The sequence below is a fragment of the Amphiprion ocellaris genome, chromosome 10 (genome assembly GCF_022539595.1).
Source record: "Amphiprion ocellaris isolate individual 3 ecotype Okinawa chromosome 10, ASM2253959v1, whole genome shotgun sequence".
In the NCBI taxonomy this organism is placed as follows: Eukaryota; Metazoa; Chordata; class Actinopteri; family Pomacentridae; genus Amphiprion; species Amphiprion ocellaris.
In genome coordinates, this window is record NC_072775.1 from 26,906,430 (window position 1) to 26,925,960 (window position 19,531).

Consider the following 19,531-nt stretch of genomic DNA (forward strand, 5'->3'; position numbering starts at 1 on the left):
GTGGCTTGCAAAAGTATTCATATCCCTTGAATTTTTCCACATTTTGTCACGTTACAACCACAAACATAAATATATTTTATTGGAATTTTATGTGAAAGACCAACACAAAGTGGCATACAATTGTGGAGTAGAAAGAAAATTATACATGATTTAAATTTTTTTTAACAAATGAAAAACTGAAAAGTGTGGTGTGCAAAAGTATTCAGCCCCTTTTCTCTGAGTGCATCCAATTGCCTTCAGAAGTTGCCTGATGATTGCTGAATGATCGAATGTTGACCTAATGACTAAATAGAGTCCACCTGTGTGTAATTTAATCTCAGTACAAATACAGCTGTTCTGTGACGGCCGCAGTGGTTTGTTAAGAGAATATTGTGGAGCAAACAGCATCATGAAGTCCAAGGAACACACCAGACAGGTCAGGGATAAAGTTGTGGAGAAATTTAAAGCAGGGTTATGCTATAAAAAGATTTCCCAAGCTTTGAACATCTCACGGAGCACTGTTCAGTCCATCATCCAGAAATGCAAAGAGTATGGCACAATTGAAAACCTACCAAGACACGGTCGTCCACCTAAACTTACAGGCCGGACAAGGAGAGCACTGATCAGAGATGCAGCCAAGAGGCCCATGGTGACTCTGGATGAACTGCAGAGATCCACAGCTCAGGTGGGGGAATCTGTCCACAGGACAACTATTAATGGTGCACTGCACAAATCTGGCCTTTATGGAAGAGTGGCAAGAAGAAAGCCATTGTTAAAAGAAAACTGCAAGAAGTCCCGTTTGCAGTTTGCCAGAAGCCATGTGAGGGACACAGCAAACATGTGGAAGAAGGTGCTCTGGTCAGAAGAGACCAAAATGCCGAGGAGATGTACACTTTTTTTAATCGTTTCAGTTCCCCCATGACCACTGGCTCCACCCCACATCCCTCCTCTGCTCCTCCTGACCATCACCATCCTGCTCCTCCTGCACATGGCTCTCTTTCGCTCTCACGTACGCTCACCACTACCACCTCGACTCCATTGCTTCCCACTATTACAGCAGTCCAGGTGACAACTGAGTTGCTACATCTACACCCTAGGAAGGCTGCAGGTCCGGACCAAGTTTGTCCACGGCTCTTGAGGGCTTGTGCTGCAGAGCTTGGAGGACCTCTACAGCAGGTCTATAACCTGAGTCTGCGGCTGGGGTGAGTATCCTCACTGTGGAAAATATCTTGCATTGTTCCAGTTCCAAAGAAGGGTCGTCCTCGGGACCCGAATGACTACAGGCCAGTTGTGCTTACATAGCACATGATGAAAACACTGGAGCATCTGGTCCTGCAGTTCATGCGACCTCAGGTGCAGCTGGTGAGGTACCCCCTCCAATTCGCCTATCACGAGAAGGTGGGGGTTGTCCCGCGTACCATCAGGCTGTATAATGCAGCCATTTCAGGAAGGAGCAGGAGAGGAGTGCTGGAGATGTCCTGAGCATTGTTTTGCTGTGTCTTGATTACTTGCACATTTCAGTGTTGTATTAATTAATTATTTATTTATTGCATTTTTTAATGTGTACTCTATCTTTTGTCCTTGTTCTGTGTCTGTGTGGATGTGAGCAACAGACTGCTGCAATTTCCCTCGGGATTAATAAAGTACCTTGATCTTGATCTTGGTGGAACTTTTTGGCCTAAATGCAAAACGGTATGTGTGGCGGAAAACTAACACTGCACATCACTTTGAACACACCATACCCACTGTCAAACATGGTGGTGGCAGCATCATGCTCTGGGGGTTCTTCTCTTCAGCAGGGACAGGGAAGATGGTCAGAGTTGATGGGAAGATGGATGGAGCCAAATACAGGGCAATCTTGGAAGAAAACCTGTTGGAGTCTGCAAAAGACTTGAGACTGGGGCGGAGATTCACCTTCCAGCAGGACAACGACCCTAAACATAAAGCCAGGGCTAAAATGGAATGGTTTAAAACAAAACATATTCATGTGTTAGAATGGCCCAGTCAAAGTCCAGACCTAAATCCAATCGAGAATCTGTGGCAAGATCTGAAAATTGCCGTTCACAAATGCTCTCCATCTAATCTGACTGAGCTTGAGCTGTTTTGCAAAGAAGAATGGGCAAAAATTTCAGTCTCTTGATGTGCAAAGCTGGTAGAGCCATACCCCAAAAGACTTGCAGCTGTAATTACAGCAAAAGGTGGTTCCACAAAGTATTGACTCAGAGGGGCTGAATACTTTTGCACACCGCACTTTTCAGTTTTTTATTTGTTTAAAAAAAAAAATTTAAAAAAAAAATTAAAATCATGTATAATTTTCTTTCTACTTCACAATTGTATGCCACTTTGTGTTGGTCTTTCACATAAAATTCCAATAAAATATATTTATGTTTGTGGTCATAATGTGACAAAATGTGGAAAAGTTCAAGGGGTATGAATACTTTTGCAAGCCACTGTAGATGTAGACTGCAGCTAGGTGGCTTACAGTCAGCAGAGGCAGGGAGGGAATCTGAAGCACAGAATCAAAGGAGTTACTGAAGAGTCAATGTATCAGAAACAAAGCAAAGCTACACAAGTAGAGTTGGCCGAAACGCTGAACAATCTGGCAGACAGTGGCATGAAGAGCCAAGGAAGATTTACTGCAGGAGGTTCAGTCGATCAAATGAGGAGCATCACACTTAAGCAAACACACACAAACAAAAAGAAAACTGGGGGCAACAAAAAATATTAAAGAAATGCAGGGAACAACAGAGAGGCTAGGTCAGAGCCACATTACATACACACAATAATATCTGCAACACTTTAAATGGAATCTCTCTGTTAGTGTACTTATTAGTAATCTTTTCAACACTTATGACTTTTAAAATTCATTGTGAAATCCTGAGTGAAATTCTGGACAACAAACCAGTCAACACTGAGTCAGTGGTTGTGTGTGTCCAAAATGCCTCCTTCTGCACTGTGTAGGAAGCATGCCAGACAGCAGCAAGTAGCTAAGTGGCTTCTCTGAGGTCTCTAGTTTACGGGCCCTGTCCCTTTGGGTAGGAGCAGAAGATTGATGTGTATTCACTAATGTACTGAAGCTTTCCCGTTATGAATGCATTAATTCAGATGAGAATTTATCACAGGAAACCGGCAGATCCAAAGTGGTTTGCATTCTACAGCAAGTAGTCCTGTCAGCTGTAATTTTGTTGATAAATGTCTCCATATTAGACTGTTCAGTGTGCATAAGTAAATACTGCTGCTACATTTTCACTGTTCAATAAATGTGCAAATGTGTGTGTGTATGTATATATATGTGTGTATGTGTGTGTGTGTGTGTGTGTGTGTGTGTGTATAGTCTTACATGTATATATTGTAAATATTTTTTACACTGTATTTCAAATAATTTTAGTTTTTGTTTCTTGTCAGTCTGATGGCGAGTTTTTGCAACAAACCTTCATTCAAATGTGCACCAACTACTGTATGTTCTGTCTGACAATAACAGTAGCTATTCTATTCTTTTCTGTTCTGTGATATTCGTGTGACACATCTTTGAATTTGCCAGATTGTCTTTTTAACTTGTTTGTTTGCTACTTTATTTGTTTTCCGTATACAACGTAGGCATCAATAATATTTCTTTGAGCTAGTTAATTCTACTGTCTTTACTGAAGGGCACTGCAGAAGATTGCTTGTTTTTATCAGAAAAAAAATACCTTCCAGGGTAGCCATTTCATGACTTCTTGTAGGCCATCATATCAGCAACAAATGTTGTAGAAGGTGATATTCTGCAAAGGCACAGAATCACATCAAAAGTAAAATAATATGCCACTAATAAACATGATGCTCTGACTTCAAAAACATTTCTAACAATCTTTTGGGCAAGACACTGAACCTGAAGTTGCTCCCAGTGGCAGGCAAATACCTTGCATGGCAGCTCTGTCGCTTTGAGTACCACTAAGGTAGACGAATAGCAGATAAGGAGCGAGTTGCAGAGTTACTGCTGCTTTTACTGAAAGTTACAGTCTTGCCAGAACTAACAGAAGGTCTGACTCTGTTATGCAACTGAGCATCTAATGGAGGTTGCTAAAACAAGCTAGTACTGAGCACTCTTTCTGTTTTTTCCCCACAAGCCAGCAATTGCCCCCCATCCTCCATCTGTAGTAAGCAGAGGTGGAAGAAGTACTCAGATGCTGTCCTTAAATAAAAGTAGTAGCCTAATACTAGAGTGAAAAAATATTGTGTTTCAGGTCAAAGTCCAATATTAAAAATTTTTCTGGGATAAAAGTGAACAGTGTTAGCTCAAAAATATTTTTAAATGTAAAAGTAACTATTGTGCAGAATGGCCCATTATATTAGACTATATATACTGATGCATCACTTTAATGTTGAAGCTGGTAGAGATGAGGCTAATTGTCACAGTCCTGATGAGAGAGGATGAGGAGCAGCTGCAGGACTTGCGCACATATTGATCAAGGTTTGGGTCGATTTTTTCCACAAACCGTAACACTAATTTCTACTACTTCACACTTTACAGTATTGTATACTGCACATTAATCTAAAGTAAGAAGAGTTTTTATGTTATGTCAGTAGCGTTAATGATCTATAATGAATGGGACAACTTGATGGTTAAGTGGTGGCCTAAAGTTTGGCCACACTATTGTCATTCCCCTGCTCATTTCCCTATTATCTCTAAAGTACTTTGGAAATAAGAGTCAAAAACTCAATCAGATTCAACTAAGTACAGCTTTAAATATGTTGTGAAGTAAAAAGTAAATATTTTCTCTAAAAATGTAGGTATTAAGTAAGATACAACAATATTATTGAGCTAAAGTAACAAAGCTAGCACTTCACTATAGCACTTAAACAAGTGTACTCAGTTGCTTTCCATCGCTGCTAGTAAATGTGTCTTACATAGCGTATGGCCAGCATGTTTTATTTTGTTAACTTCTTCTGAACCTTGAAGGTTTATTTGTGACAGTGAAATAACATTTCTTAAGAGCAGACTTGCTTTTACCCAACCTGCAGTCACATGATGTCACTTTTATCAGGCTTCATAAGGCATTACAATGACTCTGAATGGTATTAGTTTGTGCAGAAAAGATTAGTGAAATAAAATTTGCCTTTGCAAGAACTATGAGCAGTTGTTTTAATTTGCTTTATTTCTTTTAAAGACTATAGGACACAACAACATGAAAAACATTAGCCTTTACTTTGTGTCTTAAACCTTGCTACATTGAGCCCAGAAGAACTAAATATGGAAATTGGTCACAAACACTGTTCATTAACTCTGTTCAAACTACTTTGGAGTGGTTGGGTGTAATAACCAGCTCAGCCGCCGTGAATCTTTCTGTGAGTCAGCATAGCCATCTAACTTTTTGATGAAGTGTGAATTAGGGTTATACTCACAGTCAGTTGTATCAGCAGCATCTATGAAGGAGCAGAAGGACCATCAGGCTCAGCTCATCCCAGACTGCCAACATTTAGACTTTTTTCAGCTTGCTCTGAAATGTGTCAATGTGAAAATTGGTAGTGCAGCTAGCCCTGTTTATGTCTCTATTTGTCAGTACCTGCGGTGTTGTGTGTATTTTTAATGGCCAGTCCTTGCTTTCTCAAAAGAAACCTTTCAGTATATAAGTCAGCTTGTGGATTAATTGAGCTTATTAACAGGTTTGTGGGGATGGAGATCGAGGAGGGGTCTTTTAAGCATTGCTGGAGATTTACTTTTGGTAAAATAAAATAGAATTAGTTTCTTTGTAAAACATTTAGATTTGTCTTTGGAATAAAACATGATTACAAAGACAAAAACATTCTGACACATCAACAAATGTTCATCAAACAACCTTAAATATTAAGAGCAGCTTCCACTGTGTTTCAGTGTGGTCGTTGCAGTGACCACCCTGCCAGAGACATCAGTTACTATAATTCCGATATACCCAGATTTTGTGGCATTGATGTTTCTGTCTCACTTTGTTCTTTGCCTTAATCTTTATACTTGTACTTTATACTTGTTAAATAGTGAGTCAGGTTGCACCATTTTTCATGTGGTCTCTCATTTCATTTCTCTCAGTAGCAATGAAACCAAACTGCAGTCACATTTCCTGTCTGCAATTTGTTTCTTGAGTTTAGTGGAATTTGCACCTAAAGATAAAACATTACACAGGTATTACACTATAAGGACAATAATATAAAGATACATGATAAGAATGAGGACATCCTTGAGCTCAAAGTGACAAGCAAAAACAGCTAAAATGACTAAGACTGCTGTTTCCAAATAAATCCTGATTCTTCAAGGTATAGTCTTTGTGAAACACAAACCCACTTCTCAGCAATAGTGCATGTCAGGAAGACTATGATCACCTTTCCAACCATCTCTCAGTCTTGCTTGATAGCTTCTTTAAAATGTAAAATCCAAATGTAGCTGACGATTAAATATTCCAAATTAGCGTTCCCCAACCCTCATCATGAAAAAGGCAGCAACCTGCAAAGGACAGAGGAGTTTTAAATAGATCTGCAAAAAGAGATTCAGTTTGGTGATTTGTTGACGCAATTGGTATAACACCAATTGCGTCAACTTTATCTTTAACAGTGTAATAAATATCTAAAATATTAATCACTTTCTTTTACTGAAAGAGGTGCATGTTGCTAATAGCTGAGTACTCCAAATGGTAATCACAAAGAATGTAGAACATCTAGTTTAAAGATTACATTAATGAGTAAATATCAGAATGAACTCAGTGTAACAGCAGATAAAAAACTATTTGACCACAAGACCTCTGCAGAATAAGCAGCTGTCCAGCAGATCCTGTGACTGTTGTTCCAGAAATTCCGCACATATTGATCAAGGTTTGGGTTTCTCTGTACAGTCACTTCATCCACTCTTTCGTTCTATTTTATATTATCTCATCCTTTAAATTTCTGTGACTCCTATTTGACTTTGTTAGAAATCTCTCTCAGATTTGTAGGCATTCCTCACAACTAACTACTGAAATAATTTGCAGCTGTTTTTGTTTGGAAAGTGCAGAGTTATCAGTTTCTCTATCTTACAGTTTTTTTATTTGGACTCTAAGAAGTGTACTTACCCATGCCGCTCTTCACTTCTTCACAGCAGTCTATGGTTGACCCTCTCAACTCTTGCATCTCTGGCATCACTGAGGGAGCTAATTTTCCCCTTCTGCATAAGCGATAGCAAACTTTCCCCTTTTGACACTGAGGATTCGATTTATATGATGTATAGTGTTGGTGTGCCATGGATGAGTGTGTGCCTCATGGGGTTGTAGCGTCATGCATACATAAGCCTGTAAAGGACATACCCTTCCATACTAGGCATACCCTGATCCCAAATATTTATAATTTTTTCTGATCACTCCATCAATACAACAACATTCTAATGGCAAAAATACCAAAAATACTAAAAGAAAAGTGTCAGAAGTTTGTCAGCAACTAAAAATATATGGAACTAGCTATAATTAAAATCATAACTATTAAATGACTGAAGAACTGTTTCACTGTGATTAATATTTTTGAACCGAGTCCATTTCATTTCTTTGTAAGTGACTCTAAAAGTGTTACTGAGCAGCTGAATCTCAAATGTGGAGCCTCAATTAATTCTTCCTTCACTGCACAGCTTCTAAAGCAGCTTGTATGTTCCTGGTACTGCTTAAAATCTGCCCTGGGTGCCAAGGTCATAGCATTTGGCAGCCATTAAGCCATTAAGACGCTGTAGGATGGCCACACTTTGATACACTTACCCTCTACATTCCTTTGCCCTGTCTTTCTTTGGCTTTCTATCTATCTATCTTCCTTGTCTGTCTCAACTTTCTCTCTTATCTCTTTCTTTGTTTCTCTCTGGTCCTCCTCCTTGCTTTCCATACAGTTTTGGCTAAAAACCCTGTACATATACTGTACATTTTGCAAAGCTCTAATGCTCAGTGTTCGTTCCCATGACTCTGATAGGCCAGACGATTCGTCACCGAAAATAGCTGAGACAATCCATCGCATGATTTCACAGGAACTTCCTGTCCTTACTGCCTTACTGTCCAACTTTGTGAATTAAGAACTAAAATATTTTGTTATTTCTAGCCAATGAGTAACGGACCAGTGGTGTCACATCAGTAATTTCACTTTCACTTAAAGTCTATTATATATATATATATATATATGCACATGTAATATTTTATATAACATTTTATCCATGTTCTGACTCTATAAAAATGCTTGTATCTGCCATATATTACCTCTAAACCAGGCAACCCTCTACTGCTTGGCCACTTGGGCAATCAGGAAGAGTACCTTTCACACTCAGGCATAACAAATCTAGAGTATTAGTTCATCTATTTACTCACAGAGTGTTGTTCTCATGTAGAGATACAGTCACTCCCAGTTGTAATTAAGCATGAGGCAGCATTCGCAATATCAATATATATAGACGCAGATATTTTTTTCACTTTGATTTAAAGCTTTTCTGGGGTGTCAAGCTATTGCTTAATTCCAAATGTTTGATTCTTCCTGTTGGGGGCGGAAAGAACGAGTAACCACTTCTAACCTCTCTATATCCTTTCTATAGATAGCAACACAATCCTATTACAATTATCCTGAAATGTCCTAGAGCTGCAGAGAGAAGACACAGACCAGGATGCTTCAGCTACTCTAACTCCTTGAACGTTAGAGTTCCCCGTTAGTTTTTTGAATCGAGGCTGTAGGTAATAGTGTTGAATCTCTTCAGTCAATTTTTCATGAGGTCATGCTGTGAGAAGTTGGACGACTGTGCTTCTAATTAGCCAGGAGAGGGAGTGAATAGGGGCTGAGGTCAAATGTAGTTTCAAGGGTTCAATATGAATGAGGACAAACACTCAATCTGTTCACATTTTATAAAACAATTTGTAGAATATACATTCTTTAACTTCTGCTGGCCCTGATGGTAATTCATCCATAATTCAATTTGACCAATCTGTAAAAGGGCATCTAGAAAGTTAAAATGGTTGACACAAAGTAGGAAGATGACCGCAGATCTCTGATGTTCTTTGTATTCGGGCAGTATAGAGTAAAATACTTTCCAATGTTGGTTTCCATCCTTGATTTCTGAAACCTGAATGCTTCCCTGGGCTTTACAGTGGATCAGTAGTTAGCACTGTTGCCCTGCAGTGCATCCCTGGATACCGGCCTGGGCCTTGGATCTTTCGCATGGAGTTGGCATGTTCTCCGTGTGCATGTATAGGTTTTCTCTGGTTACTCCAGCTTCCTCCCAGAGTCCAAAAACATGCTGAGGTTAACTGGTGATTCTAAATTGTCTATAGGTGTTAATGTGAGTGTGATTGTGGATAATGGATGGATGGAAGGATGGATGGATGGATGAATGCTTTCTCTAGCTTCCTGTAGGGTATAACTGACAGGTCTTCAGCCCAAAGAGGAGCAGAGCCACACCACACAGAATACATACCCTGAGAACATTTCTTCATTTACTGGGGGAACAACATACAACAAGGAGCTGTGGGTTGGAATTGGACAGTAGTCTTAGTACATGGGACACACATTCAACCAGGTGAGAAATCAAGGCCTCTCAAAAGCAGCCCCCAATAACCCTCCACAAGATAATGGATGGATGGATGGATGGATGGATGGATGGATGGATGGATGGATGGATGGATGGATGGATGGATGGATGGATGGATGGATGGATGGATGGATGGATTTTGTGTCATTAATGGTGGACTACACCCACAAATGCAATCTTGCAGGCAGTATGTCAATATCCTTTATACTTCAGTATTTTCTTAGTATTGTGTGGCTTTTTAAAAATAAATTCATACTGCTATATGGCTGGAATGTGTCATCCAGTTGCAATGAAATTTTGCGTTGGTGTACAGACTTAGACAATGGATATAAGTGGCACTAAGGGGTGCTAGAGTAAATAAACAGAAAGTCCTTAATATAAATTGCTTTCTATACACTAAAGGCTAGAAACATGGTTAGACTTTTAAAATCTCAAAGAAGTCTAATCTACTTGTTACAACTTGTTATTATATCTTAAAAATATTGACTGCATTCACCTTAAATTGATCAGAAGACTGTATCCTTTGCATGAATATTTAAAGAAAATAATTATATGGTGCAGGATTGTAAATTTTTTATAATGTACATTTTCAACCTTTACAGTGGGCGTATGTTGCCACTCCTGACTGTTTCAGGTCTTGAATTGTACACCTCTAAAGGTCCTCAAACCTTTATCATGTGGTAATTGCTGGAATTATAGTAAGACATTTGTTAATTTTTGTTAATGTACGAAGATTGTTTGTACTCCTGTGGCTTTTGTTCAGATCTCAAGAGTGTTGCTGTGGCAGTAGGTGAAAGCATTATTTTCTGTTTTTTTTTTTTTTTACCTTAGGAAACATTTTTTGATCTTGTCTGGCCTTTGTACAGGTGACATTTTAGTTTCATTTATTACTAAGTCCTCTTATTTTACAGTTGGTGGGTATTGTATTCTGTACACACTCAGTTCCAATGATTTCTACTAATCTCTTCATTCGATGCTGGTGTTTTTCCCTAACGCTTTTTTTAAGTGATACTTTTCCCATTCCTGGGCCGTCTTTACACCTGTTCTCCTTCTTAGTTTAGAAAAAAACGTTTTTAAACATTCAGCATTTTTGGATCTTCAGCTGGAGCAATGACAATTAGCCAATTCACTTCAATATATTTCAAAATATTTGAATTTTAGTACTATTAATAATAGTATTTTCTGCAAAAAAAATGCAGAATATTCTGTACATTTTCTTAAACACTACTTGTCCTGAACACAGAAGATAGAAGCATTGTTCCAAAGCTAAAATGCTTAGCATGTTCAGATGATTTATCCTATGACTTTTTTGTGTTAGTATCTCTAGTTGATTTTATTTTTTTATTACATTTTTTTTCAGTAATGTTTTTTTTTTTAATTGACATTTCTATGTAATTTGGAAAGCATGCAAAAAAAATTATGGCTATATCAAAAAGCATAAATACTGACAAATGTGGTGGACCATTTCCCATATGCAATTATTTCCCCAAACAAAATTTGCTAAATGCTTAGTAAAGGGTTGGTAAAAGGTTAAAAGCAAACTTCAGGTGTCTGAAGATTCAGTGGCTACTAGAGAAATTCATGTAAGTCACATCCATTTGTCTTGAACATTTTTCTGCTATCTGAATTTTTTGTCTGTACATATATTTGACTGTCTGGGAAATAAAAATTTCATGAAACATGACAATCTTGTGGCAGCTGCACAGTCAGCAGATTTAGACTTAATATTTTTAATGATTTCTTTGGAGTTACTACTGTATTCTATGACTTTGTGGGTGAAATTTTTTCTTCAAATACACAGCAAGACTTCTTCTGCTGACCCATTTTCTATCAACACACTCTTACAAATTAATTACCATAAGCAAAGCATTAGCATCGCATGCAAAGTATAGCTAAGGCTGATAAGAATGATATTATTTTTGGAACTGGAGATCATCAACAGGTGTAAAGAGTTTTTTTTTTTTTAAATCAAATATGGTAACAGCATTAATTGGACTACAGTAAGTCAATGAATCATTAGTCATTTGGACTCTGGGGAGCATCTGATCCAAAGCTGGCATACAGGCTGATATTCACCTCCCTACAACAATGCAGTTGGGTACTAATAAGCAATAATTGGACCAAACTGCAACTATCAACCGTATCTGATCACAAGTTCTACATATTTTAATTTGTCTGTGTAGATACAGAAGTATGTATGAAATTAATAATAAGCACAGCTAACACAGTTATCTGTCTATGTCTTGCAGATCCTGGCCATGATCTCCATAATCTTCATCATCATTTCCACTATTTCATTGTCTCTCAACACCTTACCAGAGCTGCAGGTTGTAGATGAATTTGGCCAGTTCAATGACAATCCCAATCTAGCCCATGTGGAAGCTGTCTGTATTGCCTGGTTCACCATGGAGTACATGCTGCGCCTACTTTCAGCACCCAACAAATGGAATTTCATCAAAGCACCTCTGAATATCATTGATTTGCTGGCTATACTGCCTTATTATGTGACACTCTGCCTCACAGAATCTAACAAAAATGTGATGCAGTTCCAGAACGTACGCCGTGTGGTCCAGATTTTCCGTATTATGAGGATCCTAAGGATCCTCAAACTGGCCAGGCACTCGACAGGACTCCAATCTTTGGGCTTCACTTTGCGAAGGAGCTATAATGAGTTAGGTCTGCTCATCCTCTTCTTAGCCATGGGTATTATGATCTTCTCTAGTTTGGTGTTCTTTGCTGAAAAGGACGAAGATGCAACCAAATTCACCAGTATCCCTGCTTCCTTCTGGTGGGCTACTATTACTATGACAACTGTTGGTTATGGAGACATTTACCCACAAACCTTGCTGGGCAAGATTGTAGGAGGACTCTGCTGCATAGCAGGTGTGTTGGTCATTGCCCTTCCTATCCCAATCATTGTCAATAATTTCTCAGAGTTCTACCGAGAGCAGAAGCGGCAAGAGAAGGCAATCAAGAGGAGGGAAGCTCTTGAAAGAGCCAAACGGAGTGGAAGTATTATTTCTATTAACCTAAAGGATGCTTTTGCCCGTAGTATGGAACTCACAGATGTGTTGGTGGACAAAAGAGAGGACAGTAAATGTCCTGTGGACAATCACCTATCACCTAGTCGCTGGAGCTATCACAAGCGCTACTCTAATATAGAGCTGGACAGCCCAGAGAGGTCCCAAAATTATCAAGGAGGTGCTCATCTGGGCTCCCCTGAACAAGTCAAACCCTCATCTAACAAAACCACTCCTCAACACCTCAGTGCAAAGCGACTAGAAGATGTTTACAACAAGACAGCAGCTATCCATGAGCAGCAAGAAAAAAATGTACAGGAACAGACAGAGATGAATGCCATTGCATCCACCCAAGCCCAGCAAACTTCACCTCAAGTCAGCATGGCTACGAAATTCTCCAATGTGGGTGATGATTTTTTAAGGGAAAGAGGAGAAAGAAGCTCCCTGCTCCCCAATGTTGAAATAGGCCAAACTGGAGCTAGACAGCAGCGTATTCCCCCTCCCTTGGATCTAAGTCAGATCAGTACCTTGGAGTTCAAAAAGGGCCCTGACAGCATCCAGCCAATGACCATCATCAAAGAGGGTCTGTATGAGTTCATGTCTAGTCCCAGAGAAAGCACGACTGGAGATACTGAGTTGGTACCAGAAAATGTGGAAAGTTTTGGGATGATCTGTGACAGCATCTGTGGCTCCTTGCGAGACAATAGCAGTCCACAAAAGACGAGAGCCCTGAAGGTTGACTTCATTGGATCCCAGGATGACATTCTTATGGCAGTGATGACACCTGTAGCAAGACCAGCCTCTATTGGCTCAACCAAGTTTGCTCAGCTACTTTCTGATGACATGGTCTCCAGGTTTTCTCCTCCTAGTCCTGCAATACAGGAAGCTAAGTCTCCGCTGGCAATCCTACAATCTCCGTCCCTGGCCCAGCAATCTGTCAGTCCTAGCAACTCCCAGGGGGGAGGTGAGGGCTCAACAGCCAAGAGCTTAGAAGGTGAAGGGCAGCTCACAAGCTTAAGCCACCAGGGGAGGAATCACATGGAGAAGTCTGCTGTCAGCTCAGGCAGTGATGCTAGCCCACTGTCATCTAAAGGTAGCCAGCTCAACTGCACTCAGGAGCTAGTAACTATGGAAGGAGTTGATGACAGAGGAGGAGGGGAGGGGCCAGAACAAAGTGGAGAAAAGCGAGAAAATCACATTGTTCTGGATGGAAGCCTGACACCGCCCTGTGAAACAAGTATGTAAGCTGAAAGGAAAGACAGATTCACAGACAGGAACAAAAAAAAGGCAGAGTTGAGGAAAAGACTGATGGGATGGATGTCAGGAAGAATCCGAAAAAACATAGCAACAAATACCTGGTTTGGGCTTTGCACCTAGATGGTAGCATGTTTCATATACCACAAGACTTTTGGACTCTCTTCTTTTTTTGACAAGTGCTACTGTCCAGAGATAGACTTTGCTCTGGTATTGTCACATAACTTTATTACTGGAGGAAATTCAAAAGCACATGCCCACTTGTCTAGGTACAATGTGAATTTGAATTGACAGTGTCTCGTGTTGGTGTTATTTACTTATTCTTTGAAGGTCAAACTGATATGCTGCAAAACTGTGACAACTGACTCATCTTGTAGGACTCGGATGTGAGCAAAAACAAAGCCTTGTCTGAATGATATATTTATGACCATCCTCAAGTTTTTGTGTACATCTCAGCAGGAGTAATTTACAGTTTCCGATTGCTTGCTGTATAGATCTGTTTATTCTAATGGACTATTTACACCAAGCAAAAACAGGTGGAAGCAAATTATATTTTTATATTTGTCTGAAATTCTTTGAATTTGAAAATTAATCTTTTACAAGACGTGAAAAAACAATGATCAGTCATTACATTGTATTATGGATCTTACGTACACATCATTTTATAAGTCCAGGTATTACATTCTTGTAATGTAACAAACACAAGCACAGGATACAGGACAAGAGGTTCCACTATTGACACTTAAGAAGTGATGCTGTGAAATCCAAAAGGATCTATGCAACTGCTTAGTCCAGAACAATGATATTTGTCACAGTGCTTCAACAACATATGTTCTTACTTATGTATGTTTCTGTTTTTTGATTGTTTGCTTTTTGTTTTGTTTTAATGTCTGTCCCTCATTTTTCTATAATACCTGAGATGGAAGCAGCATCTTGAATGTGAAAAGGGAAACGAACAGAGATGTAATCGCTATAGTATTCATTACCATAGCTCTTTTCACACACATTTCTAGAAGAAAATGTTCTTTAAAAAAACAACAAAACAAAACCATTTAGGAAACAACACTTTATACCTATAATGAGACAGGAGAATTGAGTGTATATGAAAACATAAAGACAGAAAGGAAAGTGCACAAGGACTATGAACAAGTTCTGAGATCATTCACTGTGGGTCACAGAGTCTGCCTATGACCAAGCTCAATGGCTTCTCCGGCAGTGTTATGCATTGCCATGCTAAATGTGTTACAGTAGACCAATAGAGCTTCCAGTATGACAGAGTTCGGACTTTCTTTTCCGATCCATCAAGAAAATGGCTGGCCACATGTTTAATACTACGTTCAAGCAGCCCTCCTAAATTCATGAACTTCAAGTGTGAATGTAGTACTAGAGATGGCAAAGAGCACCCATCCACACCATGTGTTTTGGTCTCTATGAGACTTGTGATTTTTTGAAGGATCGTTCCAGTTTGCTGTAACTTCAGTCTTATTTTGTAGTTCGGACAATTTTTATCAGTAATAATATCACTGTACTCATTAAATTAATACCTAAGATCTCAAAACATGGTGACTCTAATAAAAAAGACCAGCATATCAAACATTAGTACTCAGACAACCAAACAGTTCAAAGCAAAACAACAAATTAATTAAACCTATCTGGAAGAGAAAATGAAACAAATTTGTAATACCATCATCCATCAGTTTATACACCTAACTATACAATATAGGGGCTTGGTGTACTTCAAACAATTTACCTGTCTGATTTAAAGGGGGGAGGGACATCATCAAATAGATTCCACTAGATTTCCAACTCACAACCTCACAACGACAGTGACTGGCTAGTTGTATGGAAGTGTGAGAGCAGAGAAGGTTTAAACTTTTCATTCTTTCCTATTTTGAATGTCCCTCACCTTTCACGTGAATAACTGCATGCAGTACAGTGAATGCTTTTGAAGTGTACATCATTATTCCAAATTGTATAATTTATTGCATGGAGACTACTAACATGCACAGCACTGTGATGCGGTGGTTAGCACTGTCGCCTTACAGCTAGAAAGTCCTTGCTTTGAATCCCGGCCTGAGGTTGTTCTGTGTGGAGTTTGCATGTTCTCCCTGTGCCTGAGTGGGTTGTCATTGGGTTCTCCGGCTTCCTCCCACAGTCCAAAGACATGCTGAGGTTAATAGGTGATTCTAAATTGTCCATAGGTCTGAATGTGAGTCTGCTTGTTTGGCTATGTGTAGCCCTGTGATAGACTGGCGACCTGTCCAGGGTGAACGTTGTCTTCACCCTAAGTTGGCTGGGATAGACTGCAGCCCTCTCTGCTAACTCTAGGGAGGATTAAGCGGTGTATAGATAATGGATGGATGTATGAACTACACCCTAAAAACAAAACTATTTGAGAGAGACAAGGTGTACAAAATTCCTTGAGTGTGAACATTCAGAACAGGAAAAGGCATTTTTGTTGTACACACTATTTTTTAATGCATACAGCACTCTTCACTGCAGTTGTGTGAGCACAGTTTTCCTATGAAAACATTTTTTTGTTCAGCTCTTTCTTATTTGGTGTTATTGTCATTCAGTGTGATTTAGATAATCTGGATAAGCTGCTGACTTGTTCCCAATTATCTGATCACCTGACTGGTTGTGTTTAACTCACTGGCCTTTGTTGTACTACCAACTACCAAAATATGGCAGAGTGGTTTTAAACTAATAAATTATCCTCTGAGGGAGGAGGTGCAGGTTCATCCTTCTGGCCTTCCGTTATGCAAGCAAACTATACGAAGTTATCCCTGAATTTCTGTGACTCCATACACTGTTCGTACTGTTCAAACCTGAGAGTATTGATAAGTAATGACTGGAAAGAGATCAAGAGACAAACGGATTCTGTGTATTGTAAAGGTAGAAAAGAGTGGGCTGCACAGTGGCCCTATCGCCTTGCAGCTAGAAGATCCCTGGTTCGCGTCCTGGCCTGGGCCTGGGACCATGCATGGAATCTGCATGTTCTCCCTGTGCCTACGTGGGTTTTCTCTGGGTACTCCAGCTTCCTCCCACAGTCCAAAAACATGCAGAGACAAATCTAAATTGTCCATGGGTGTGAATGTGAGTCTGCTTGTTTGTCTATATGTAGCCCTGTGATAGACTGATGACCTGTCCAGGGTGTCCTCTGCCTTCACCGTAAGTCAGCTGGGATAGGCTCCAGACCCTCCACCATCCTAATAAGGATTAAGCAGTGTATAGATAATGGATGTATGGAATAAGAGTGCCCTCTACAGGCATTCTCATAGTACCTGAAAAGGCCTGATGCCTCTTTAGCACTCTATGTCATCTTATTGAATGGTTATCTTTTTATTAGACCAGCTGTGCATTCATTTCAATGCATGCTGACACATTCAAGTGCAAATTTAATTTTGTGCTAAGTAGATGATTCATACAGACTGCAGAGTGAGTGTGCACTCATGGGAGTGAAGACATGGTGAAATGTGAATTATAGCTGCGTCCCCAAATATATTTGCTCACTCTTTCTAGGTCAAGATGTCATATCTTTTGTTGTCAGTTAAAACTTATTTATTCGAATTTTTAAAGAGGACCTTGAAGCTATGTATTGTTCTTAACATCCCAGTATATGTTTTTTAAAAAATGGTACCTTTTCATAAATAGACAATTTATGAGAAGGTTAAAAAAAAATTAAATATTGCCATTTTTTCCTCTTTTTTTCTTCTTATTTCCTTTCTTGTTCTTGTGTAGTGGATAACTATATTCATACAGCATCCTCACCTTTTCAGGTTTTGCTTTGATTCCTGGCTTCGTGTAAAATTATCCACTTCAGTGTCAATCATCCAGTTTTTATGCATCATAGTTCACAGTTTGACCTGACTGTGCCACACTTTCATTTTATTTTTACCAATTGAAAATTTTGTAGAAAGCAGTGGCTTCTGTAAAGTTCAGAAGTGAGTTCAGCTCAGATCACACTGGTGCTGCAGCAGTTTACCTGTATAACTGAACCAAAGAACTCCACTCAGTGAACAGCAAAGTTACCACAGCTGGTAAAATTATCACAGCTGGGACATGTGTCAGTCAACACAAACTTCACTACAGCAGTTTTGAACATTATCTTACTGTATTTACCTTATGTATAGGGGCCAGTACTCCAAGCTGGCCGCTCAAGCAGAACGGGTTTTTTTTTATAATTAGGTAGGCAACACAATGACCAGAATTGTATCTTAACAAATTCATCTCACAAATAAGAAAGCCATCCTAATAAGGTCATTGTAACATGAAACATAATAACAAAAGCTTAAAATACAAAATTACCTAGATTGGAATAACTAGCTTCGTTTTATTTGTTATTGTACTTTTTGTTCATCTGAGAGATTAGCCAAAAAATGAAAAAGTTGCACTACAGTCATGAAAACCGGGGCTGTCACTTTAACTGTGATACAAAATAAACAAAAACCTTAAAATGCAAAAGGTATTTTTTTTTAAAACGCATTGCTAACATAAAACCATTATCATATGCAACACCAACAATGTGCCTGCATACCAATTGGTTGACTGAAGAAGTTTAAAAATAATCTTAAACAGTGGCTGATGCACACTGCATGCGCAATACAACTAAAGCAAAGAGAAATATTTAGGTACTTAACATTCCCTTGTCTACATTCACAGATTCATTTAAAATAACCAGGGGAAAACCTTCCAATATATTGGCCATGGCATACCTTTAACAACTGGCAGTAATATATATGCAAAAGAAATCTACAAACTGCAGCTTGGAAAAGAGTTAGGTTAGCATGCTCTATATCGGAGAGAATGACTCAATGGGGGAAATAAATACTGTAAATCCTTGCTTCACCTCTGTCTATCTGTGGAAGAAATTGCTTCACTACAGAACCTTACAGCTCTGCCTGGATTATTTGATCAGATGAGGCTCTGTGGTAAGGAAAATGTTAGTTTATTACTTCTGCTGATCAGAAACCATAGGAACAGTGTTATGGCTCCAATACTCAATCTAATTTCCACACTTTGTTTGAAAAATATCAAACCATCATTTCTACTTGTGTTGTAAACTTTTAGGTTTTGTACAGTGAGGCAAACATTTCATAAGACGCAAACCAGACACTAAAGCTTGCTTTTCCATTGTCCTGCCTGCTCAACATCTTTAATTGTTTAATGTCCTTCTTCATCATCTACTTTGTTTAACAGTAGCCTGTGTGATGATTAGCAAGACTCATCATATGTAAGTCAACATAATGATAGTGAATGATAAGTACTTTTGACTGTCATCAAAATGCAAGACAAATAAATGTGTTCATGTGACCTTTTTTTCTTGTGTGTATGTTTTTGCTATGTGTATGCATGTGTACATTTATGGAAGAAAGTTCAGGCAATTCTAAAATTCCAGTTGTGGCGAGCAGAGCTCAGAAGTGTTAGTTTCACTGTGTAAGCATTGGTAAAATTATTATTACAAATGTGTTATGTGTGCACTGCTAAAACATGCACAGTGAAAAGTACTATAAGCATATCCACTTAAGCACATTAGTTTACATGAATTCATCATACTACCAACTATAACTCAACAACATTTAGGAGTACTTTGTATTTGCATTATTGTGTTTTTTTCTTGACATAATCTAAACCCAATATGAAGCTAAGAATGGCTAAGGATTTGGTTGTTTTGTCAGTAATAATGAGGTATGCTCATACTGCCTATATTGAGGGTGACATTTATTTTGTACTCGAGTATTGATGTTTGCAG

General features: G+C 38.9%; 1 protein-coding gene across 1 annotated transcript in view; it reads left to right on the top strand.

The window, feature by feature from the left end:
* Nucleotides 1–19,092, top strand: part of LOC111570379 (potassium voltage-gated channel subfamily B member 2-like) — a 31,715-nt gene extending 12,623 nt beyond the window's left edge. The window contains exon 3 of the mRNA XM_023273110.3: nucleotides 11,755–19,092. Coding sequence (XP_023128878.1) covers nucleotides 11,755–13,770 — 2,016 coding nt within the window. The 3' untranslated portion in view covers nucleotides 13,771–19,092. The remainder of the gene's footprint in view (nucleotides 1–11,754) is intronic.
* The last annotated feature ends 439 nt before the right edge of the window (nucleotides 19,093–19,531 follow it).